General features: G+C 37.7%; 1 protein-coding gene across 1 annotated transcript in view; it reads right to left on the bottom strand.

Moving 5' to 3' along the window:
• Window positions 1-27,516, bottom strand: part of grip2b (glutamate receptor interacting protein 2b) — a 112,538-nt gene that overhangs the window by 66,144 nt on the left and 18,878 nt on the right. The window contains exon 2 of the mRNA XM_041978936.1: window positions 827-904. Within this exon, the coding sequence (XP_041834870.1) occupies window positions 827-904 (78 nt within the window). The remainder of the gene's footprint in view (window positions 1-826; window positions 905-27,516) is intronic.

Here is a 27,516-nt window from a genome sequence, read left to right as displayed (position 1 = left end):
AGAAGAAGAATCTTGGTGGGTAAAATAAGAAAGATGTGATGTATTGAGTCATCTGAGAACCCTGGAGCTGATAGACAGATGGTGATGGTCTGCATTTGTACCCTTACTATTCACACTCACACACACACTCACACACACACACACACACACACAGGTAATATAAGGCTTTGGGATGATAGATAGCTAGATTAGATAAATCCCGCAGGCGACACTCTGGATCAGTGAAGTGCTTCACACCACAGTTTTCTGCAGTGGGTATGTTAGCACACACACACACACACACACAAAGAAGTACAGACACCACGTCTGCAGAGTTATCCATTCATTGGTCTTTACGCTTTTCACATTTCCATAAAAGCAAAGTTTTGACAAATGCAGGGATAATGTCAACATCATCCAAAACTACAGAAGTTTTTCTAAATAAACATTTTGAGACCGCCTCTATTGGATGGTGAAGGCATTATGTTATGAGAGGAGTAAAACTAAAAAAGATCTAGAAAGGCACTAGAACATGGTTTTACAAAATTTAGGAGGGATCATCAAAGTTAAAATCAGTGTCTAAAATAATGTCAAGTTTCCTTCTTCAGGTGTGAACAGAATGTACGTCTCTATTTGAACAAACAAGAAGTTTCATCTCACTTCAGTTCTAAAAGCTTTCAGCATTTATATAATTGATGCAGTTTAACAATTTGAGAACAGAGGTCTGATCCTCACATGTACATCTCTTACTTATACAATATCAGTTCTAGTTGTGGAGGTGTTGTCATATTTAAGATATGTTTCTGTTTTGTCTTGGAAAATACCCAATGATAGAAGTGCCACATACCTGGTATACTGTGTCTTCTCAAGGTCATGGTGTGCTCTGGTCCAGAGATATCCTTAGTTTTTCCGTATGGCCCATCATCTAGAAGGAAGAAAAAAGAAGGTTATGTTGCTTTCCTTACTCTGCACACTAATATCAAATGTTTTTGAGGTGTAAACTTGCTGTTGAGAGCATCATTTGAGAGCCACCCATTCAGCAATTAGAGATAGGAGGCATGTTTCTGAAACATCCTGATTTAGCTTGGGAGACCAGAGCTTTGATTTGGGACCAAATGTGCCTCTTGCATTTGCTTCTTTTTCTTTTTTTTTTTTTTTTTGGTTACTTAAATGCACATTGTTAGGCTAGATTTCTTTAGCTGAGAAAGGTATATGTGCCAGATTATGGTTTTCAATAAAGTAATATTGCATAATAATTTCCAGAACACTTGGTTGGTTTATCACCATCATAAACAGTCTCACACATAACACATGACCTAATTAACCACCAGTTATTTAGATAGTGTAAAGTAAAAACTAACGATGGCTAAGTTTGTTCAATTTCTTTTCATTACAGCCTTTTCCGATGGCACTGAGTGTAACCAGTGGTTCTGCAGAATCATTTGTCAGATTTGCCAGGTATCCACTGAGTGCACCGTTGTACTGTCAGTGGGTTGATATGCTGGTAAAAAGCAAGTGAGAGAACGTTCGAGGAGAAGAGAGCCTCCTGCACGGTTGGGCTATTAAACAGAGGCCACTTAAAGTGGGGACAGATGTCGTGTTTTAAAGTGTCTGGCAGATATATGCACAGTTTTTAATATTTGATATGCTCTCATTACACATCAAATAAGACATCTGCAGATGTAAAGCTGCACTTTTAAATTGCTGAGTTCAACACACAGGACAGAAACTGCAATGCTTAATCAGTCCCCAGCCAATCACAAAGAGGCAGAGGCAGGTGTGCTGTTAATCCAGATTATAATATGACTTATTAGGACTGTAACTTTGTCTTCAAACTTCCAGTATCTGATCCAAAGCAGGGAAACTTTGAACATTAGTGTGATGATAGTTATTATTAATTACATTTATTCATTATTATTAATTACTAAAAAATAAATAAATATTAGTCTATAATAGCTTCAGACCATCTGTTGTGTAGACAAATTAATCAAACTAAAATAATTTCTGTTTTGAAGGTTCTCTACTACAAGTCCAACAAATGCATAGCCTATTGCCAGTCAGCAGAATAGGTTAATGCTGTCTAAGAAATCATAACCCAATAAATTACCCAACATGCAAAATATGGAGGGATTTTTAATTTCACACGGTAAACTGTGTAGCAGCTGTATAACACAACAGAGAAAACAAAAACAACAACAACAAAAAATAACATTCCGATTATCTATGTATAAGATAGTTGGGTCCAACCTACTATCCACATAGCTGAAAGCATCAGCAGCAGATTGGAAAAATTAAGGATTTCCCATGAAAGAGTTCTACATGTCACAATGACGTATGTTACAGGGTATAATTCTGGGTAAATATTTTCTTGGTCATTTGTTTTAATAAGTGTCTAAATTTGGTGTTTGAAGGACTTTATTGTTTAGAACATTGAGATTAATGTACTTCTTTAGTCTCATCTATGATATATGAAGGATATTAAGTATTTTGCTTCCCCACACTCTTTACTTCAGTTTGACAGCTGTGGAGGGATCTGAGGCTGTTGTTGATGTGGCTCTGAGGGGAGAGGATGTGTCCTACTTTACAACCTCTGCTCCATCAGAGGGTTGAGACATGTTTAACAATTCATAAGCCACTTCTCATCAACTTTCATATCATAAATGCCATTAAGGAACATAATAATCACACACAATTACACAATGGCTTAAATATGAAGATCTTTGCTAATCTTGCTAATTTTTTAAGTATTTTCTAGATTGTAAAAACATTACATGTTGATTCATCAAACTTAACAAGTGGTTTTAGTTGCTTTGTTTTGTTTTCCTTTTCTGGATGTAGGTCACTGCCACTCACTTAACTTTGCAATCTTTACAACTCCGAGACTCAGACTGACTTGAGAATGATGTAAATTGCTGAAAGCTTTTGGATGCTGTATGTGACAACTAAAGGAGGATATAAAATCACCAGCCACTGTATTAGAAACACCTTGCTAGTATGGAGTTGGATAGATTCATCAAAAAGCTCTACTGGATTGAGATCAGGTTACTGTGGAGACCATTTGGGTACAGTGAACTCATTGTCATGTTTAAGAAACCAGTTTAGGATGATTAAAGTTTTGTGACATGGTGCATTACTCTACCAAAAGTCGCCATTAGCAGACAGGGACACTGTGGTCAGAAAGGAATAAATATGAATAATCTGAAATGGAGACCCATCAGACCAGGCAATGTTTTTCTATTTTCTATTGTCCAGTTTTTGTGAGTCTGTGTAAACTGTAGCCTCAGCTTCCTGTTCTTAGCTGACAGGAGGCACCCGGTGTGGTCTTCTGCTGCGGTTCTTAAATTGTTCAGGTCCTATTTAGAAGGCCTGAGTTATTTTGTTACCATCTGAAGTTATGAATCTGGGTGAGTGGTTATGACTTATGGAGTCCCACAGGGGTCAGTACTTGAACCTCTTCTATTCAACTTGTATATCCCCCTTTTGAGTCAACTATTACAGAACGTTAACATTAATTATCAAAGTTATGCAGACAATGCAACTTTGTGTGTCTTTGTCACATTACGACTGAAGTCCGATAGATGTATTGTGTCAGTCTCTACTATGAAGACAAAACTAAGATTATTCTGTATGATAGTAAAGAGCAAAGGGGCCGGCATTGGTAAACACCCAAAGACTGGAAGTGATGATTGACACCAAGCAGTCACTAGGCTGCTTTTTTTTTTACCAACTCAGAAACATTAACAGAATTAAAAGTTTAGCCACCCAGAAAGACCAGGATAAACTCATCCATGCAACCAGTGGTTATTTAAGTTACCGTTGCCTTTCCATCATTCTAACCAGCCAGTCCATTCTCCTCTGATCTCAAACAAAACATTCTTGCCCAGACAACTGCTGCTTACTGGATATTTTCTGGACCGTTTTTTTTTTTTTTTTTTGGGACCATTCTCTGTAAACTCTGGAGATGGTTGTGTGTGAAATCCCAGTAGAGCAGCAGTTTCTGGAAAACCAGCCCATCTGGTGCAAACAACCATACCATGTTAAAAGTCCTTTAAATCCCCTGTCATCTTCATTCTGATTAGGGCTGGGCAATTAATCGATTTTAATCACAATTACGATCTGGGTTTACAATGATCATAAAAATGAAAAGATCTGATTATTTTTGTCCTTCGCAGTTTCCTCTTGTGCTTTTTTCAGCTGCAAATCGAGTGCCACTGGCATTGCAGCGCTCTGGTGCAGACTCCTCCCACAGCCCTGACTGCTTTAGTTTTATTCAGCGTGAGTTGCAAACACCTCGCAAGTTAAGAGCTGGACACACGGGATTTAAGAAACTCATCAACACTTTGGACAAACGGCATCTCTGCCATCTCGTCTCCATGTTATGGGCTTGACACACAGGAGGCGACGTCGCTCCTTCTCCATTCATTTCCTATGGAACCTGCGTGATGAGGCGAAAATCACCGCCCTCTTCCAGCCAAGCGACAGGCGACATTGTCGTGAAATGTTGCGCTCGTTCATGTAGACGTGCACACGGGGCTTGCGACGCAACACAAGAAAATAGAAAAACGTTCAATTTTTGTCACGGTCGCCTGGCACTACAGCCAACCAGCGAGGGGCTTCATTGACTGACCAATGAGAGCAGACTAGACAGTGCAGTCTGCAAACACTTTGAACATGGACAAATAAATAATTTTAGCTGAATAAAAGGCAGCAGCCTAGCACCAGAGTGAATTAGCCCGAACGTAGGTTCTGGATCTATCTGGATCAGTCTTGAGGTGCATCAAATGATGATATTCACGATGCTGTTTCCTATTTTGTAAACTCTGATGAACCCAGGGTTGTCTTTCTTTTATACAGTAAACAGATTTCTGTCAATTCATGCAAAATCTTTTGACTCCATCTGTCATACTTTGTCGCGTCACTCCATTTGAATTTGGCTGGAGATGTAAGCACACAAGAAGACCACAGGGTTACTGGAACAATGTAGACAATCCTTCAGCAGAGATCAGTGATGAGCCGGAGTGGTCTGCTCTGATTTTTTTACTGATTGGATGATCACGGTTCAATTTTACTGGCTGTACAAAAAAGGGGCTGGGATAATTATAATACAACAAAACGACGCTTTTTATGCGCATTTTAGTTGCACAAAACGCCGTTTTTAACGTGCGTTAAAGTGCAACAAAACGGCGCTTTTTACGCGCGTTCATTAAATGCCGCTTTTTGAGGTAAACGTCGTATTTTTCAGCTTTACCGAAGCTTTAAGAAACGGCATATTTTACGCAGTTTTATTACAAACGCGCCAATATAGTGGCGAATTATGGCCCTTTTGGCTTGCCATAGCTACGGACCTGTAGTCAAGCCACACCACGTATATAAATGTCATGCAACATTTTATTGATGCGGATTTCAACGTGAAAACGAAATGTCTCCAGACTCATGTTTTCCAGATCACAGAAGGCAGAACAGCAGCTGCTGGTCTGAGACAAACAATAGCTACGTGGGACCTGGTGGAAAGTAACTAGTCCCCTCCCCCAAACTAACCCCGCACTCGCTTTCTCTAATCGTGTTGAATAATTGAGATCTCCATTTCAATCAAAATAATCGTGATTTTCATTTTTCCCATAATCAAGCAGCCCTAATTCTTATGCTTAGTTTTAACTTCAGTGAATGGCCTTAACCACGTCTACATTACTAAATGCATTGAGCTGTTGCTGTTTCATTGGCTGATTAGATATTTTTGTTAACAACCACTTGAACAGACATCTAATAAAGTATATTTTAGAGTCGCTTCAATGTTATTACACAGACAAATTCAAGGAAAATCACAACAAAGCTTTTACAAGCACATACTGGGTGTTTTTTCCAACAACTTTAATATATAAAATATTTTCACATTAAAAATTTTCATACAAATTTTCCTGCTCTCTAACAACTTTGAAGTATTTATGCTTTCACACTAATAATATCTCAAGATTTGTTCTCTTCCCAGCAGTAAGAGTGTAAAGGATGCCTTTGTTGTTGTGTCTCAGAGTTTAGCGATCTTCTCAGAGGTGTAATAAGTTTAATAATTCATATGCTGTGGAGTCAGTTTGGCTTGAAACCACATTCATAAGTTATCTGGCTGACTGCTTTCCTGCTGTGGGGCTGTCACAGCCGTAATGGACCCCAGAGGATGCTCATCAACACACACAAAGTCATGGACCAAAAACTGACAGCAGAGAGTGATTTGAACACAAAAAGAGCACCATTTATACACCTGCATCTGCAATGACAGAAAATATGTGGATGAAAAATAATTCCCACAAACTTGTGTACTCAGACATCAAAACTGCTTTAGGCAGCTTGGCCATCTCTGCCCTGCTAACTTTTTTTAAGAATAACAGATTTATGTACAAATTTGCTCCCCAAGCAGTATAAACCTTCAGTTCTCATCCTTCAAACCCACAAATCTTTCATGTCAATTTCTCTGACTGGGGTTTTATTCCATCACAACAAGCATTTGGAAGCATTAAACAGGATCAGTTAGCACAACTCCTTGTCTATATTCTCATTCTTAAGGCATCTTTCCACGGCCTCCCATCTCAGCTCCCTGTCTCTGTCTGGTAAATTAATGTCTCCTAGTGAATAATTTGAATGTGATTAGGCTAATGACTGCTGGCACTGTCAGGTTACTGAACAGGTTGAGTTACAGATGAAATGTCAGGCCAGATTTTGCTCCTGCAGCAGGCATAATGGTTATAACATGAGCATCTTTTCAAGAGACAGTAATGACTTTAGCTTGTGCAGTTGTGGCTGAGTAAAGAATACATATCATAAAAAACAAAATTATACATATTTTTTTTTTAAGATATGATTTATTTCTATGTAAGAGCAGAAATATTTATACTGAGTATCAATATTTGTGAAAATACGTTGCATTGCTTAGAATTATACAGGAAACATTGATAGCTGCACATGTATCCAGTCCATGCGTGTAATTTGCACATGCATGGTCAAGACCTTTGGAATTCCAGTGCACAAATTATATAAAAAATCTATACTTGTTTGATCTAGAAATGAGAACAAATGGTTTTGGCCTGATGTGCTTTTAATGATAGATTTAATGACATTTCCATACGCCAGTTTTAACAACTCTAGTTGTCTTTGTTTAATGAAAAACTAATTTCTTCATTATTTTTTATTAGGGACCATTTTTTTTAATAATGTGAACATATATTTTAATCTTTTGTCCATCTTTTTTACTCCGTTTGTTTATGTCCACATTTATGTATCTTTGCATGTCTTTGTTGTCAAGGGAATTTCTAACTTATTTCTAAATCAGGATTGGAAACCAGACTGGCTTTTGCAATTTGCCTATCTTGCCTATCTTGCATTAGAAATTATTATGGTGTTTTCAGGTCTTTATATACATGCATTGAGTCTGTCCTTCTTAAAAAAAATTGAAAAATTAAAAAAAATAAAAGCCTGCCTTTATTTGATGCCTTGGTTTAAAATAAATAGAAACACATGGAATAAATACTTTAAACTATTCTAAAACTATATTTGTCATGTGGTTAGGACACACAGACAAATCTCCCAAATGTTTGGATGAAATTACTGGACAGGAAGTTGTGTGGTCTGGAAATCAAAGTTATATGCACATCAAAATGCAGAGTTTGAGTTTGAAAAGCAGTGCTGTGAGATCCATCAGTTCCACATGAATTAAGTTGTGGATTGGTATTAAAAACACCTGGGAAATTGGTGTAAAAACTAACAGAAAAGTATAAATAGTTTTTGGCAAAACATCACAGGGATATTTTTCACATCTGGCAGCACAGAGAGACAGCGTTCACCTGACTACCATAAACACAGACCTCAAATCTGACAAGGTAATTTCACAAAAAGATGGAATAATTCTTTATTATTCCCTTAAGGTCCAGAGCACATTTTTTCCCCAAGAAAACTGTTTCTCTCAAGCATTTTCAGACTTTATGTGCACACACATACACAACAGAAACACTGACATGCATATTTATAAGGTTATTTCATATTCTACCTCAAGGTTACCAAAAACCTATTAGACAGGAAATGGGCCCAACTGACAGACAGAGCTTTAGGTAGTCAACAACGATGTGCCCAAACATAAACACAATTTCCACACACAGACAAAACACAAAATACAATTGTATGGTGCTAGCATCCTCTGACAAGTACTTTGATGTCACATAATTTTTTTTTTTTTCTACAATCACACATAAAAGCACACTTATATTAGATTGCCAGTGCGTCCTGTTGTGCCAGATGCTGTTGTAGATATATTACATGATCTGTACACATTGCCTTCATTGTCTTTTTAGATACACATAAACACAAATGCCAACACACCAAAATATAACCTCACTGCTCATGAATATTTATTTTCAAATGCCATTTCTTCAAATAGAATTTAATAATTTTGCCATATATGAACACATACATGCACAGATATAGAAATTTAAACTGATTTTTTTCGTCTGAATGGGACGTCGATATGTGGACAAGCCTGCAATATGATCAATATGATCATCTCATTACTAAAAACATTTAATTCATAAATATATATATATATATATATATATATATATATATATATGTGTGTGTGTGTGTGTGTGTGTGTGTGTGTGTGTGTGTATATATTAGTGCTGGGCAACGATTAAAATCTTTAAATGCAATTAATCTCACGAAATATGGTGAATCGTGATTAATTGAATTGTTACGCACAGCATTTCCTTTTCTTTGAAAAGGTCTACTACTACATGAATAAAATGCAGTAAAATTTGGTTTACAAACACTAAATCAGGGGTCTGCAACCTCTGTCTTTGAAGTGGACAGTGGCTCTCTGAACTTTGGACAGTGGCTCTTAACAGATGGCACATGACTACAGCCACAGCAATATGGATTTTTTGAGGCTGATGCTGATTCCAATATTTGGCAGAAAAAAATTCTAATAACTGATTAATTGGCCGATTCATTTAAAAAAATATGTGTGAATAGAATAACTATTTTATCTTTAATTTGCATTGTGATTTTTTCTTTCTATGAAGCAATAATTAATAAAGCTACCAGTTGTACTTATGAATTTATCTTTAGATACAGACCACAGGTGTATGCTATATATAGGCAATATGAGTGAAGTTACTGGCAAACATTATTTATGCAGCCCTCTGATTCCCTTTAACGTTAAATCACATTTTCTCTATTTCATTATTTTCTTTATCATGAAGTCATGACTCATATGAACCAAAATGAAAACCAGAGATGCTTTTCTCAGATATGAAAACATGTCATCTTTAACAGAGTTGCATTTTAAACATAATGGTCACAAGTAGTCTGGTACTTATGTTACTCCACAACAACACAGTGAGTTTCTGTTACAGCATGAGTCATGTTCTAGTATTTTCTGACAAAGTAAAACTAAGAGTTACATGAAATCATGACAGTTGCTGAAAACAGAGTAATGTTCATCATTTTAACTTTTCCCCTCCTCTGCGTTCACATCGCTCCTCCTTAAATGCATCTCAATACGCAGCTGACGGAGTGATGAATGCTCATTCTGTACTCTCAAATATTTTGTACACTTACTTTATTTCTGCAGTTACTAGCTTTTAAGCTGTTAGCTAACACTAGGTTGGCATAACCACAGCTGTGTTATTGCTAACATAAACAGAACAGACTTAAGCTAGGTTAGAACAACTTTAGCAATGCAATGTAAACGAAAAACATGACCGACGCAACGAAGCACGGTTCACTGTCATGACACATGGCAAATTGAAACTGAAGACATGTTGAGCCATTCTTAATTTCACGTTGTTATAAACATACCTGTCGTGAAGCTCCACTCTGTCCACCATTGTAGTGTTGCCTGGCTATTGTTACAGCTGTAATTCCTGACAGCGGCGAGGTCTGAATCGACCGCATTTAGAGGTCGCGCGAACGCAAATCCCAAAAAGTTTTGGGATTAAATGGAGTCTGAGCGCCATCTAGGTGACAAATGGTGCAATGACATCATTCTGCATGACTCCATTACTCGATTGTATTTACTGTTTTATGATATAAAAGAAATAATATATTGACGCCTAATCGGTAAAACTCTGGCAGATTATGATTGTTTTGAGAAGGACTATAATCAGCCAGAATCAGTCGGGCTCTGCTTTGGACCACTGCTCAACAGACCAGTTCATTGTTTCTTTAGTCTGTGTCTTTATGTGCAACAAACAATGGACCCATGCATATGGTGGTATCCGTTTTGCGTGTGGTGTAAACATTTTCGTACTTTCTCAGCACCTCGATCAGCTGTTCATTAAATAATTCTCATAAGCAGATTAGTGTGTGTGTGTGTGTGTGTGTATGTGTGTGTGGGCAGAAGTGTGACAGGAGAGAGCAGCAGGGAAGCTGTGGCCGACTTTCTGTACAACAGAACCAGAGCTCTTCAGTGTTTCAATATTTTATTCCGTTTTGTCATTTACGTATTTATACATTCAATGATTTATTTGCTATGTATTTATCTATTATAGTGCATCTGTTATCTGTGAGATCATTATGCTTCCCTGAAAGACAGCAGCTGGTAGGTTTGCACTCTTTTAATATAAAACAACAGTTGCAAATCTCCATCTTTCCAAGCACAAGAGGATGAAACTATTCAGGTAAGTTGGAACAATTGTTTAACAGCTTACTTTATATCAACAATTGTGAAGTCAAAGGGATTTAAAACTGCTGCTATGTACAAAGTGGACCTTCTCAGCTTATCCCAACTTATCCCACAGGCATGTTTACCTTTTTTTTGGTTTTTTGCAACATTGCTGCCACAACAGCAAGACTTTTTCCATACTCATGAGAATTCAAATCCAACTTTGAACACATCATACCTCAGCTACTACAAAATTTATTTATTAAAACGGAAAATAGTAATGAGTAATGTATGGAAGAACCAACAAATCTCCCGAATATACCTCACAGTTTGCAAAAATAAATATTAACACAACAATGTCGTCTATTTACGATACATTATTGCCTGTTTTAATATGCACAATATGCTTGAATGAACTGAAATTACAGGCGTGTATTTTTTCTGCTATGAGCAACTAAGAGGTGCCCATGTTTGTGGTATAATTGAAACAGGCACCTGCTGAGAAAAAGAGCAACATTAATCAGCAAGACCTCTCAGAGAACATAAAAGAAAAAAAAATAGATGCAACTGAAAGGAATTGAAGTGAACAGAGAAATGCATTCAGTCTATTCTTTTTTGTTTAAAACTAGGCTTTTAAGCCCCATGCACGCCATTATAATCAAGCCGCTATTCAACAAACCACCAGGTAGGCATAACAAAACAAAGGAACTAGTGTGCTGGTGGAGTTCAGATAAAGACAGTCATATTTTTTATACAACACAGCAACACCACATCACTTCGAAAAGTTTCATTCATTGCGTTGTAACAGGACTTAAATTGATCCACCTTTTTCGAGACAACCCTTAAATCCCCAGCTTCAGTAAATCCACCAATGGACAGCGACAAATAGCAGAATACTGAATTCTACAGAATAATGACAGCAGTGGAAAAGCTTAAAACAACTAAGTTCATGTAGGAGACCAGTTCTGTGGGTAATCATTATTCTCCATCAGTAGCAAAAGTAGAAATATCATTGCCATTAAACCTCTTAGTGTGTCAAAGTGACCAAATAAACCGTTTACTTTGACCTGCCTGCTCACTTCCATATATTTTTTAAACTATTATGCAAATTACGTTTAAACGGCCGGTTCTGACATTACCCAATTAAAGCACTTTTATACAGTTTCCTCCTCTAACAAGTAATTAAAACAAGTAAAACAAAGTATGCTCAGGAAGTTCCATGCAGCTTTTAGGATGTTTACTTTTTTTTTTTTTTTTTTTTTTTTTGTGGTCATGCTACTTTCCATAGGTTGAAAGAAAATATTTTCTATCATCCTAGGTCAGAGTTCTTTAAGATCATTTGTAATGCATTACTTAACTCAAACAAGAGGAGAAAATATGAAGACCAAAACCTGTAATGAAAAGACCAGGAATATAGTTTCAATGTATCCAAAACGGATAAAATCTTATTTCTATATTCATCAGAACATACTTATATTGTGGTATAGTAAGTGCAACTTCAATCCTAAATACAAAGTATACATTATACTTCAAAAGTAATGTGTTTGAAGACATGTTAGCAACATAAGCCAACACTCCGAAGAACAATGATGGGCACAATGGAGTAAGTTAGTGGTGTAACATTATCCACATTATTAACTCCATGGAAAGCAAGATTCCCTAAGCGCTTTCGCCCCAGAGCAGTCTTTGAGGTGGAAGACTTTTCCCCTCCTGAATCTCCTCAGCTACACATGAGCAAGGTGGTCCTAAACCGTGTCAGTCTGAGCTGTTAGTGCTGTTACGCTGGCCTGTCGGCAGCTTCAGCAGCTCTGGAAAGCTGTGGAAACTCGTGGCAGGTTGTAGCAGCTGCAGGAAGTGTCACTGTAAGTTACCACTGCCACGATTTGAGCTGCTGTCTGTCGCCAGACGAGGATCATCAGGTAAAGAATAAAGTCCGGTGTTACTTTTACACTCCTCAAAAACACAAATCTGTCCCATTGCAGGAATATTTCATCAGAAAGTCTGTGAAAGAATAGAAGTTTGAAACTAACAAGTCTATACCATATAAGTTCACATTCCTTCATGTGTGTTGGTGGTTTTCAATGCCTGCAAGGCGAGGACCTGTCTGGAGGGAGGGGCTATGGGGTTTTTCAAATTTATGTTTATGTTACCTAACACATAACCTGGTTTTACCCTGTAGAGGGCGTTATGAGCCATTTTTTACCCACAAACTCCTGTTTTTAAAATAAAAAAACAAAACAAAACAAAACAAAAAAAATAATAATTTTACCAGCAGTATATGTGATTGTTGTCACAATTAAGTAATACTGTGTTGTTTACAGCTAAAAAAAAAAATATGTGGATGCACTACGCCTTGAAATTAAAGGTGGCTGATGTGCTGAATAGATTTGTCAGATCATAAATGAGAGTACCCAATTCTGTGCCAACCTACAAACACAAGGACAACCAGAAGAAGTCTGTGAAGCAAGTTGGGACTTTAGCATACAGTTTTTTTTTTTTTTGTTGTTGTGGTACAGACACCAATTTTTATTTATTTATTTAATTTATTTGTTTGTTTGTTTGTTTATTTTACTTAATGCTTTTATATTGAAATGCTACAAAAATGGAAGTGTACAGTGCCAGTACCAGTGCACCTGGACAGTACAGACAGGAACAATTTACTACAAAAAATAGTTTACACAAAGTGCAAAGCCATAATAAATCTGGGCCTTTATCTTCAGAGTTGTGTACTGCTTCCAATAGTCTGTGAAAATATGTAAGTGGGATTGACGTTAAAAAGACGGTGGTTGGTTAATTAAATCCATTTTCAGTATTGGATCTGTGTGAAATGTGAATAGAACTAATCACATTTTACACTGTTTAACCAGGTGTGAAACGACCTTCTAGCCTGCAAAACTTTGAGTTGTTTCTGTAATTATCGTTTCTTGCCTGATGTTATATATGATACATAACTTGACACATTTTCCGTTTCATTAATACATTTTCAGCATAATTGGCATCACATTGTACAGGTGGCTGTTAGGTCGGCTAGAAAGAGGAAAGTTGTACTAGATGGCTTTTTCTGTTTTTTTTTTTTTTTTTTTTTTTTTGTATTTTATGCATCTTCCCATGTTTGCACCCCAATTTTTAAAACATAATGAGCCACCCATGGCCACCTGTATATGTGTGTGTGTGTGTGGAACCTTTACATGCAAACACACACCCACCCTAGATCAGACTTACTGAATACCAAGGCGCATGATTGCAGCCATTATGATGCTGCAGCCACTGAAGAAGTGTAATTAGCCATTGTCTGCAGTGGTGCTGGCAAACAGTTTGACTGTGGTTATCACACACACCTACAACCACATACATATACAAAACATAGGATCTGTAAAATAACAAATGTGCAGCACACACAAAACACATAGACTGACGCAGTTATCCTGATCTATACACATACAAAATCTATTACTCTTTGCACATATTTGTACACCCTCTTATCTACCGACTACACACTCTCTCTCTCTCTCTCTCACACACACACACACACACACAGATATCTCGCCCACACATTCAGAACATCTATGGAAGGAACAAGCAGTAATTAGGATGGGTAATGGCTTGTCTGTTGTGGTTAATTGCAGCCTGTATAGATCTGGTTGGAGGGAGGGAAAGGGAGGAAAACGGCTCTGCTTCAGTTTGAAAGATCTTATGTTTTATTTTTCTATGCATCAGCTCTTTCTTTTAAAGCGCCCAATTGTTTGTGGACAACTTTTTCAAACTCATCACAGAAAGTATTCACTCGTCTGAGGAGGGTGAGTACGAAAAGTCATTTAGTTCAATCAGGTTTACAAGAGATTCTCAAAATGCTCTATTTAAATGTTATCCACTTCAACAGAAATATTTTCTTGTGATCTTTTTGCATGATTGCCATCAGTCTCTGACATCAGCTTGTTTTCATTTTTTCTACCACTCATGCAAGACAATTTTCTTCATTTGTAAAATCTTTTCAGCGGGGCTTAATCTGAGATTATGCAGTAATGCTGTAAGCCACCCACTTCACATTTATTAACCCCCTTTTTGGAGGATTTTAAAGAATCATTATTCAATTAAAAAAATCCACTTCAGCTTTTGGACACAAGCCATCACATTGTTTTACTGACATTTCTAATATCTGTTTGAAATTCTGCAAAATTAATAATTTCACAGAAAACTGCCCAGTCCACAGAGCAGCAAAGCAACTCTAAACCATGAGACCACCACCACCATGCAATACAGTTAATGTCACTAACACAAACAAGTCTGGTATTGCCATGTAGGCTACTCATTGGAAATCTGTAGATTTGCTTTGATGTTCTCCTGATTGCAGGTTTCACCCTAAGGAAGTTGTAACTGTTGCATTTGCAGGTGTGATGAAGGTGACAGTAAGTTCATTTCCATATATATATATATATATTTAAAGGTACCTTTCACAGAGGATCAAGTTGTTGCATGTTTTAATACTCTACTTAAAGATATAATGTCAGAATTAGCCGTGGAACCTCGCTGAGAAAACCTGTTCAGTAGAGCTTCTTCAAACAATGCTCTTCATCATAATGTTCACATTTGACATCATATGATAAATTATTGAGACATTGACATTTCATGTTGTGGTATACCCACCACTGTTAGCTTTAGCTTTTTATAAATGTATTTATTTATTTTTTATTATTAAATTCATATTACGGAATTGCAATGCATGATTCTACTTAAATGTCTTGATCAGTGTAAAATGAGCTTTTTCCATAAATTTTATCCTAAAGTTGAACCCCCCTAAGTTTTTGTGAGTAATGTGTTGGACAATTCAACTTTTTCTATGGGATTATTTAGCCTCCAATACATTAATTGTCGTCAGATAAGCAATTAGTTGTAGAGAAGCTGGAAAAAGATGGTATTTACATGTTAAATTACAGCGGGCTAAATAAGCATTAAATATAACAATTTACACTGTGAAATGTGTTCACTTCAAACCTTAACATAGAAAGAAGTCAAAGAAAAAATAAAATTATTTTACATCCACTCATCTTGGACTGAGTGATCTGAAACAAAATTGTTAGTGAGTGTTAAATAAAATATTCTGGCTTAAAAAAACAAAACAAAAAAACAACCCTATTGTAAGACCACACTCCACATTCTTTGCCTCTCTGCAAATAAAATCTATATTTTTCTTGCACTCACTTAGAATCTGGGAATTAAATGTGGAGTAAAAGGCTGATACAGTCTTGTACAAACCACGGCCTGCTGTTTGCATCACCACTTATCAAGAAAAAGTCTTCTTAGTCCAAAAGAAAAGAAACACTGACACATATAACTACACATCATTTTAATGCACCATGCATTCTGCAGCCTGGCGATGGATTTAGCCTCCATATTAGGAGGTGAACCCCCACTGAAAGGATAAACTAAAAGAAGCACTGGTTTGCAGAATTACAAACATCTCACAGCTGCAGAGAATCATACATATGGAGAAAACAGCTTGGCAGTGGTAGGGCAGGGGAAAAAAAAAAATCATCAAAATCTCCTTTGAAGTTTTGATTTTGTCTCTTTCTGCCAATGTGTCTTGTGTCACACATCCAACATGACACCACGTTAACTCAGCTGGCCGGAAATCAGACAGAGAGGGTGTAAAAATGAAAATGAGAAGAACAGAAAGATGGTTTCAGGGGAAAAATACAGTCTGTCACAAACACATCATAGGGTTTGATACCCACGCTCTGCCATGATGTACCTGCACGGCTTGTAAGCTGCTCAAGGTAAGAACATTATCTAACTGCCTAAAAATGTAAAAGATCGTAGGAGGATTTCATAATGAGAAGACAGTGGAATAAATTCACATTTCTATTCAAGGATACCTTTCTAAATTACAACAATATAAGAACTATACAAGTGAAACCTGTAAAATTATAATTAACTATAGGATGCAGTTACTGAGCTGCCTTGCTGTCATGCACGTAATCATGGAACAGATGCCCTGCTGGAAGACTGCAGCTACAACAAGCAGAGGAAAATGGAGTTTGCAGGGAACAGCAGAGCAAACTGCACGCATCATGCACAGCTGATGATAACATCCAACACACTCGCTGCCTCGCAGTCACTGCTAAATTCTCTGTGCGGTCAGCTCAGCAATCCCTACAAAGTGAAGTGAATCAACTCGAGCAGTCGGCAGGAAGCCAAGGCGGTGATAAACCTCTCATCATTCTTTTATTGTCCATTTCTCCTCCACTGGCATTTAATGTCCTCATCTTTTTACTGGTAATGAACAGATAAAATCAATCTCCAAAAATAGTGCCATAAGCACTAATTTATCCAGTCATTTCACAGCTATGTCAGGGACATGAGGAAATATGCTCTCAAAACACTCTTGAGAGAAAGATGTAAGGGATGCATAATTTCAACATGGTGTTTTTTTTTTCTTTTTCTTTTTTTAAGATTCAGAGCAACTCTAAAGTTTCCTTTTTTAAAATCCTGTAAACAATGGAGCCGGATTACAGCAGATGTTTGACAAAAGCATCAAGTGAAATGTCAAACCTCTAAAGTGTACGCATCTACATAAAATTACAGGGGAGGAAAAAAATGAAAACAGTTTCTCAAACATCTCCACAATGTTATCGGCTTCGTTAGTCTCTGTGGCCATTACAGAGAATATCGCTCCCACTATGTTCACTGGTGCATGAAATAGGATGGTGCTCACCTTATTAATATCCCCAATGCATATGGTTAACGTCCCCACACTAATGTACTGTATACCAGGGAAACATTTACTTAAAATAGTGTTGCTATCATGTTTGCAAATTCTGAATCTTAGGTATGTCAGCATGCTGAATTCAATGTGTACTATGTAAATGTTAAATCTGGCAAAGCTGTTATTCGTCATTGCTAAGATGCAGACACCAACATTGAAGAATCTTAAATGGTAAAAAAGTTCCCTGTTATTTCTAGTGCATTTTAAATTAAGCATATCCACAGAGATCTAAACAGTTCAAATGTTGAACCCTGCAAAAAGGAACACAGTCTAAGACAACTGTAATTCTACTGGTTGCAATAATCAGGCTTCGTTTAAAGGAAGGGAGTTAAACAGCTTTTTCACCTTTATTTAAGTTGTTTCTATTTTAAATTCCTATTCAATTAGTTTTATTTTACAAACTGAAACTGCATAAAATAATAATATTCAGATCTGTGAAGAGGCTGTAACCCCCTCTGCAAGCTTCTACAGCTGACCCAGAGCACCCTACACAAACAAACCACCTTGTTCAGACTTGTCAGATACAGATTTTTGTTCAGGAAAACTGGTGTCACATTATGGCATGAAAGATATATTTTTTTAAAGATTTAACGGAAATCACTAAATATAAAAATTATTGCCAAAAGTAGCCAAATTATTTCTAATAGGAATTTTTTTCATTGGTCTTGAATGGCCCTGCAAATATCTTTGCTTGTTAAAACTAGTAAACACTCCTCTGGAAGTTAAATGAAGCACAGAGAGACCAAAGATAAAATGTGCTATTCTGTGTGCACAAAACTAAAAAGTTGAATCAAGGAAAATAAGTTGGTAAATCATGTTTGCAACAGTTTTGCAAAGTGCTGTGAAAAGATCAATGCAACTGCTAGCTAAACTATCAGATCAACAATAACGTTCCTAAACAGATGTACACACCAGTCTGTTTTATTCTCTGTATGTTTCTGCAGATCATAAATCCCAGGATGCTAAGTTAGGTCACTTCTTTGATCCTAAAAAAAATACTAAAAAGTTGGAGTCAACAGGGTTAAACTGCAAAGGTTACCTGCCCTGTATTGATGCGTAATGAGTTGGAAGAGTGAACCGGTGTCTACAGGGCAATAATGTACTTAGATTCAGTGTGTTGTTGCTCTTTGTAGCCGAGTAGCCTAACAAGAGCATCTATCACAAAGATGAAGCTCATGGAGAGAAATTAGACGATTCAATAATATTTATAAATGTGTATTACATGACTTATAAATGTGTAGACGACGTAAACAATTTGCAAATGCACACTTAAATCCAAACATGCCAAACATCAAGCTATTTGTAATATTCCTTTTTTTACCCCACAACCTCACAGATATGATTATTTCTGTGTTCAAACAGGTCCAAATCATTAAATGTGTGTGCACTGACAGATCAGTTTGCATGCTTATGTTGGATCCTTATACAAATTTATGGTACATTTAAGTACTGGTGGAGAGCTGGGTCATTGTGTTTTTAATCAAATTTATGTGTTATTTTTTTCTATAGCTATGTCAATGTAGGAGGGACATTTTTAATAACAGAACAGTTCATAACTCCTGATTATTAGATAGAGAGAAAATATAGAGCTGTCCAGACTGTCGTTTTAGTATCTGTGTGTGAATCAGTGGTCGTATGTAAATCTGTCCACTTCCATAATTTCATACACAGCTATATTCTGTATGTCTTCTAACTAAAACTTGCTCAGACAATCAAAGTTGTGGCAGCGGAATTGGTTACTATCTTGACTTGAATATTAGAATTATTAAGCAGTCAACAGCAGTCTCACAGTTTAGGTCCTGGATATGGCAAGCCAAGTCTTTACCAAATAACATTGTAATATCTTACCCAACGAAATGTGAATAACACAAAAACATTCCCTGTAAGTGGTCCAGTCACATTACGCTGACATTAGTGGCTTGGATTAATCGATAATATGCACAGCAGAAAGAAAATAAATATATAAATAAAATCACAAATGAAGCTCAACAGAGAAAACTGCACCACCTACAGAAAAAAAACATTGCAAGTAGATCCAACAAAGAATATGTCACGAAGTATCCACACAATTTCCAAATGACCAGAGTTGTGGAAAGACTCGTTCAAAATGACCGCAGTAACCACACACAAGCATGCAAACACACATACAAACACACAAAAAAAATTTAAATAAAGTCTCTCTGTGGTTTCAAACTCACCAACACTGTTTGCCCCAACATCCCTTCTCAAACCACAAAACATGACCGCAGACATTGACTTTTCCTTATTAGAGCAACATCCACAGCAGAGACTGACAGATGAGAGGAGGACAGAGAGAGGAAGAGACAGAGGGAGAGATGTGGACTGCTGAGCGCTCAGGGAACACAGTGGTGATGATAAGAGATGACTGCCGCTTACGCTACAGCCACTCAACTCCCCGGGGAGAGAAAGGGAGAGAGAGGTACGCACTGAATGGGAGGAGAGAGAAAGTAGGCTGAGCCTGGAAGAGAAAAAGTGTGGAGTAACAGGCAAAAAGAAAAAAAGAGATGCTAAGCGATTGTGTGAGAAATGAGGTCGATGAAAGAGAATGATCGTCTTTAGAGTAAAAAGACGAAAACAGAATGAGAGATGTTCATTTTTGGCAATTCATCCCATGTTTATTTTAAACAGAGCTGTAATAACAACCCGGTTTCAGACCTGGGTTTCTTCTCATATTTTACCATTTACACAATATATTGTATTTTATATTTATTTTAAAAAACTGATGAGGCATTAGTTAAGCATCATCATCTAATTCCTGGCGCATTGTACTTCTGAAAGCAGCCATCCATGACCACAGTGCTACACTGTGGTCATAAAGGGATGGACATGGTCACCAACACTCAGGCTGTGGTGTTTGAACTTGTGAAGGGCATTTTAAGTGATTTTTTTTTAGTCAACTAATCAGGCCCAATAAAAGCAAGTATGACATCACTGTGAAATCATCTTTAATGAAATTAAAAATGCTTGATTTATCCCCAGAGGGAAATTGTAAAATGTGTGTGATGAGGAAAGGGGTGTCAGAGAGAGGTGGGATGACAGGCAGCAAAGGGCTCAGGACTGGGACTTGAACTTAGGCCAGCTGAGTCATGGAGCTGTAGCTTCTAGCACTGCACTCCTACAACAAGAAAGCCAGTCATTTTTCACCATCTTTCTTTCTGGTCCATTTGCTTCTGAAGCACAACATTTTTGTGACAGTTTAGTGATGGTGCTTCTCTGGTCTGTTGCTTCTGCTACAGGTGCAAACTCTGGCAGACAACAGCTGTTAACCTTTCCTGTTTCCGCCTCCAGACCGTGATCATGAGGCGTAAGAGAAATGATTCCTCCAGGGCTGAAAAAGCAGCTGGCTTCAGGGTTATCCCCTTTGACTTTACACAGCAGTGGGGAAGCAAACATGGGACTTGGCTTGCAATCACAGGAGCTGTGGCATTTGTTGCTGAAGCTTGTCGCAAAAAACTGTACATTTGCCAACAAACAGGCAGTTTCTGACAGATAACTTTTTCTGATTCGATCTCACTCAATTCAGCGCTGAATCTCTCCACCTCATCAGCTCTGGTGCCACACCGTTCTGTAAATATTAGATCCATATCTCTGCATTATAAAACATAACTCTCCTACTAAAATTGTTGACTATGTGCACCATTATGACCAGTCAACTAATCAATTAGTCATGCAAACCCCTAGTTTAAACCATGCTTAATCATTACTAAGGAGCACAAAGTTTTCCAAGAAAAAGTTTTCCAAAAAAAAAAGAAAAAAAAAACACCCCTCAAACATTACACCTCTACCAGCCTAAACTAATGATACAAAGCAGGATGGATCCATGCTTTCATGTTGTTTCTGACCCTACCATCTGACTGTGGAAGCTGAAATGGAGACTCATCAGCCTGTCAATGTTTTCCAATGTTCAATTTCCCATTTTCAGTGAGCCCGTGTGAATTGGAGCCTTAGTTTCCTGTTCTTAACTGACAGGAGTGCCATCTTCTACTATTGTCATTCATCTGCACCTACTTCCTCACTATATGATATCATCCAACTATCACAGCTGCATCACAACGATGTTCAGCTGTCAACGTCTATTTTTTCATGAGTAAGTTGGGTTGTCATAACAAAATAATAAATCTTTTAGTGAATGTTCTACTTATTTTATTTTTTTAAATACTCCCCTATTAATGAATGAAACATGGGGCCATTATTAATAGATCCAGCTTGTAGGCTCATCTGCTGCATATCACATACAAGGCTATAGACAAATAAAACATTTTAAATGTTTTTAACAGAATACGTACATGCACAGATGTATACAGTATATTGTTTATATGGTTAAATGAACTGGCTGCTTCTTGAATATCTCTGTCACAGTTGCAATAACTTATACGTGCAATAGTGAACTGGGAATCTGTTCCACCTCTACTGTGTGCAAGGCTTGTTTATCTTGTTTTATTTAACTTATCTTATTGTTATTATTGTTATATTTATTGCATTCTATTTGCCTCTATTTTGCTTTGTACCTGTATATATTGTGTCTTGTGCTTGTCCTGCTTTACTGTTGGTGTTGTTTTGCTGCTGGTACCCAAATTTCCCTGAGGGCTCTCTGAAGGGATTAATAAAGTATTTCTATTCTATTCTATTCTATTCTATTCTATTCTATTCTATTCTATTCTATTCATCTCTGACACACTTTCAGACCTGTGTAGGGAAAGCTGTGTGGATGGTAAACAGTGGAGTAAACCATGAGGCATATGATAATTACATATGAAAATAAACTCCTTGTTAGCATCCATATATATTTTTTATTCTTGTTCTGTTTACAGATGAAAAGTAGCTGGCTGAATGAATTATAGATACTATGGTACAGTTTTCCACTTCTTCTCAGTTATCAGTTGTGAACAACGTATTATCTTAAACATCACCCAACGCTAAAAGAAAAGGAGAAATATGCATGTTAAAGCTAAAAAAAGGAGGTATATACATATTTTTTATGCAGATGGAACCTAATTCAGCCAGTTGTCTCTTTATCTTCTTCATCTTAACTGTTTGGAGTTACTGTGATGGTGACCTGTCCAGAGTGTATCCGGCCTCTCGCCTGCTAGCTGCTGTGATAGACTCCAGCCTCCTACAGTGATCATGTATTAGAATAAGCAGGTTTAGAAATTGGAAGGATATATCCTAGGAGTTACAATGGGTGTGAAGCTAATCTAGGGGTACTCAAGATTGTATAACTGGAAATGATCATGCCAGGTCCAATTGAGAATTAAGGCTTGCTTTACAATATTGAGGGGCCGACTCTTTTTCTGTTAACATAAATGATGTTTCTCTTCTTCATGCCTGGATTCAATCTCCTCTTTATTCTTTGCTGTGTTTAAATAATTTCTCTATTGCTTCCAATCACTTTTTCCCCCCTTTTCTCATTTTAACCATCTCTCTCTCACTTCTCAGGAAGTTATCTGCTTCAGGGACCTTGTCCTATTCCTTTGTGTAATATCATCAATGAAGAATCTGGAAACCTACACATATGCAATAAATGCATGCATATGATATCTGACATAGTTGCACATACAGAAATGCTTTGATAGCACAAAAACAAAGCCATATATGTGCGTTGGCTGTGCGAGAGAGCAGAGAGATATATAACCCCATTTCTCTCTCTTTTCTTATGAAGGCCGCTTGCTCTGCACAGCCTGACCTAAATTCATGGTGAACAGCTCAGGAACACATCTTTACATCAGCAGACATTCTGAGTTACATAGCTCGATCTAATCTAGCTAAAAATCACACAGAAGTCAACAGCAAGAAATAAACAACTGTGCAAATGGTCTTCTTATTTTCTATGTACGGGAAATCAATATGGAAGAAAAAACAAACAAAAACATTCATTTTTACTCCACAAAAATCAGTGTTGATAAGCAACATGTCTTTACACCTCAAGAGCTTCCAAGAACTCATCTGTCAGCAGAATGCATAATAGCTACACTGGTCCACAACATGGAACATACCGGTTTCACAAAAAATAGCCAAAAAATTTAAGCTTTACTTTAGTTTCTTTACTTTATTGAGTTCATGTGACGACATAACATCCACCTGCTTTCTTACTATATGATGTCCAGCTATCACATGCTGCATCATGACAACGTTGCTGTCAACATCTATTTGTTAATGAGGAAGAGGGGTGTGGAGGGACACATCAGATTACTGACTCATACAAGAAATGAAGGGATCAAGGCCAATGTTTTTACACCCATCTCAGTACAATCATGTCACATGGACACCCTCCTACTCACAACAACAGCCTACACTTACAATGTCCTCTTTTTATTTTTCAGTTCTAAACTGTGACTCTAAATGGACTAACTTATCTAAACTACCTCAGAAAACCTTTGTAGGGACTGAGAATAGGCTTCTTAAACACTATCCATTCCACATGCTGAACGGAGGTAAGGTCCAAATCTCCGTTCCCTTTCCTTCATTGGTCCTCTGGAAATTTGCGAAACTCTTTGGTAAACCACCCATACCTTTCAAACTTCTCTCACGCTAAAGTTTTTGCTTTAGAAACCACAGATGATGCAGGTCACACCCCCTGCCACCATCAGTCTGTTGGTTCAAACAAACAAAAAAAAAAACATCCATGCTCACCACAGCAACCTTCTTCACTTCTGTTGTTTATTGATGGATTTAAGCCATTACCAACCTACTGACCCTCTGACTTTTGACTGATTTACATAAACATACCATCATCTTTTGCTTGTCTATATGCAAAACAACAAAAAAGGTATTCAAGTTTGTCTCCTCGGGGAGGAGATTAGGCTTGGACACACATAATACAGTCTTGTGGACACCAACAAAAGCTTTTTTTCTGTATGTTTATATTTGATCTCTTTATTTTCCAGTGTTTGCAGGAGGCATTCAGCTAAAACCAAAAATAAAAGTTAAATTTGTTTTTTTGGTTAACAAAGTACTCCAAGACTCTGAAGGTTTTGAAAGTGATATGGGGAAACTGTTTCAAGAACTAGTTTCTACAACTTCTTCCATAATTAGAGGGATCAGAAAAGATGCAGGTTCTCTGATCTCTGCTTTTATACGGCAGCATTTGTCAGCACTCCTTAGTGTCACAAAGCAACACAGAAAGAAGGATTCAGATCAGATTTCAATTCACCAGGTGAAATAATATACTTTTGAGTCACTCTCAAGATGCTCTGGATTAACATATGAAGTGATTTACTTAAACCAGTCTTTTTTAAATCATATAATTTTGATACATAACGTAAAACTAGGGCTGGGCGATTAATCGATTAAATCGATAAATCGAATTTTGCATTTCTGGAGATTTATTTTTATGAAAATCTGGATTTTTTTCCATAGTTAGTTAGCAGCAGACTTAGCCCACCCTACACACCAGAACGGTGTTTGTCTGACAGATTTTCAGTAAAGTGACCCTTTACTCAAGCCTGGGATTTAGCTGTGCGTATAACTGCAGTGAGAAATGCTGCTCTCTACGAGATGCAGAAGTCATCTTTAGCCCACAAACTCTAGTTAAGAGACGACCTTCATCAGGGGAATTATTTCTGCAGTGGATCCTGTACGATAAGGATCCAGATGGAAAGAGATCACAGATGCATTGTCGCATATTTCAATGTAAGATATGAAGTCATTTATATGATGGAAAAGCTATAACATTATATGCTTTAATTTTGCTGGCATTCATCTATATAAACAAAAAAATGTTTTTAATAAGTTTATGTTTGTAAAAGAAAAGAAAAAAAATCGATTAAAATCGGAAATCGGATTTGGTTAAAAAATCGGAGATTTCATTTTTAGGCCATATCGCCCAGCCCTACGTAAAACTAAACAGAATAAACACCATCCATGTAGCCAGGAAACATACCACATTGTCATCTATAGATGAATATGTTCCATACCCCCAGCAATGTTCTAAAAAAATTAATAAAGAAATAAAAATAGATTTTCAGATACTAATCAATTCCAAAATTTAGTATCTGGTTTGGATATTAATTAGCAAGAGTTTCGATAATTAAATGCCACCTTGGCATCTTCTGTTTCAACAGAAAAAAACAGCCACCTCTACCCATTTTAAACAGGCACTGCAGCAGGCAGCTTTACTCTTATAGTATCTCCCTAGAGGGCCCATTGTTTACAGTGTTTTCAACTTAGCAACTTGTGATTAGAAAGTTTTTAGACCTCTACCGGCATAAAAGAAGAGACTAGCGACAAATTTAGCAACTTTTTCTGCTGTAATTGCAGACTTTGAGACTGACATGAAAACACTTATTGTTTACTCTTCTTAAAGAGTCGCAGGTGCTACCGGAGGCCCCTCCCCCACCCAGAAGCACTCACAAGAGGATGGCTGTGTCCAAATGTCCACCCTACTCCCTACATAGTGCCCTATATAGGGGTCTCGTCATGTGTCCGAATGTCCAGAGACAAAAAAGTAGTGCACTCAAAATTACCCACAATGCATCTTGAAAAGTAGTGCGCATTGATGGTCACTACACAGGTTAATATAGACCACAATGCATTGTGGGCAGAAGCTCAACATGGCGCAAGGAGGCAAAAAAAAAAAAAAAAATCGGCCAATAAATGTAATTATTCTATTAATCATATTAATATTTGAGTGGTGTTAATGCATTGAAATAGAAAATAAAAACTTGTGATGTGAAGGTTTTTGGTCATTGTGACCACGTATCTGACTGTGCGTTTTTGTTGCCGTGGTGACGGCTGGTAGTCACATGGTCGGCGGCGGGGCAAAAGTAGGAAGCTTTGTGTCCGAATTGCCAAGAGAATGAGTGCACTATGTAGTGCAGAACAAAGAGTTAGGGAGTAGGGTGGACATTCGGACAAAGTCGCTGTCCTTGAGCTGCAGGAAGGGCAGGAGACATTCTCTTCTGCTCCATAACCAGTCTGAAAATAAATTGCATGAGGCTGATCACGCCCTGTCTTACAAACAGATATTAATGCCTTTTAATGTAGACGGTAGACAAAAACATTTAAAAAGCTAATCTTTTTAAATGCTTTTAATTCATTTAGTTTTAAAAAGGGAACACTGAAACAACACCTCTTAGATCTTGATGAACAACATATTCCTGTTGAAAATCTTTATTCATTACCTCAAGACAATTCAAAATGAGGTTCAATAGTGTGTGTGTTCACATGTGCCTGTATGCACTCCATACAATGTCTGGGCATGCTCCTGATGAGACAATGGGTGGTCTCCTGGACGATTTCAACCAAGACCTGGAGCAGGCCATCAGTCATGGTGTGACATAGCAGTGGTGGATGGGGCGAGACATGATGTCCCAGAGGTACTCAAGAGGATTCAGGTCTGGTAAATGGGCAGACCAGTCCAAAACATCAATGCCTTCATCATGCAAGACCTGCTGACATACTTCAGCAGGCCGAGCATTGCCATGCTTCAGAAGGAACCCAGGTCCCCATACAGAATCATATGGTCTGACAATGGGTCTGAGAATCTCATCCTGGTACCTCATGGCAGTCAGGGTACTTCTGGCTAGCACATGGAGGTCTGTGCAGCCCTCCAAGACATGCTTCCCCAGAACATCACTGACCCACTCCCACTCCTGGTCATGCTGCAGGGTGTAGCAGGCAGTAGAACGCTGTCCACGGCGTCTCCTGTCTCCCTCACATCTGTTGCATGTGCTCAATATGAACCTGTTCTCATCCATGAAGAGCACAGGGTGCCAATAGCAAATCTTTCAATCCTGGTGTTCTCTGGCAAATGCCAGTTAGGCTGCACAGTGATGGGCTGTGATCACAACACCATGCAGGATGTGGGGCCCTCATACCACCCTCACTGAAGCCTGTTTCTGACATTTTGAGCAGAAACATGCATATTAGAGGCCTGCTGGAGGTCTTTTTTTTAGGGCTCAGGCAGTGCTTCTCCTGTTCCTCCTTGCACAAAAAAAGCACATAGTGGTCCAGCTGCTGGGTTGTTGTCCCCTTTTGGCCCCCCACATCTCCTGGTATACTGGCCTGTCTACTGGTATCTCTTCCATGCTCTCAACACTGTGCTGGAAACACAGCAAACCTTCTTGCCAACAAACCAGAGAAGAAGAGGAACAGGAAGAAAAGAAAAAAAGAA

This window comes from Melanotaenia boesemani, chromosome 3 (assembly GCF_017639745.1).
Source record: "Melanotaenia boesemani isolate fMelBoe1 chromosome 3, fMelBoe1.pri, whole genome shotgun sequence".
NCBI classification, from domain to species: Eukaryota; Metazoa; Chordata; class Actinopteri; order Atheriniformes; family Melanotaeniidae; genus Melanotaenia; species Melanotaenia boesemani.
This window is presented reverse-complemented; position numbering and strand designations above follow the sequence as displayed.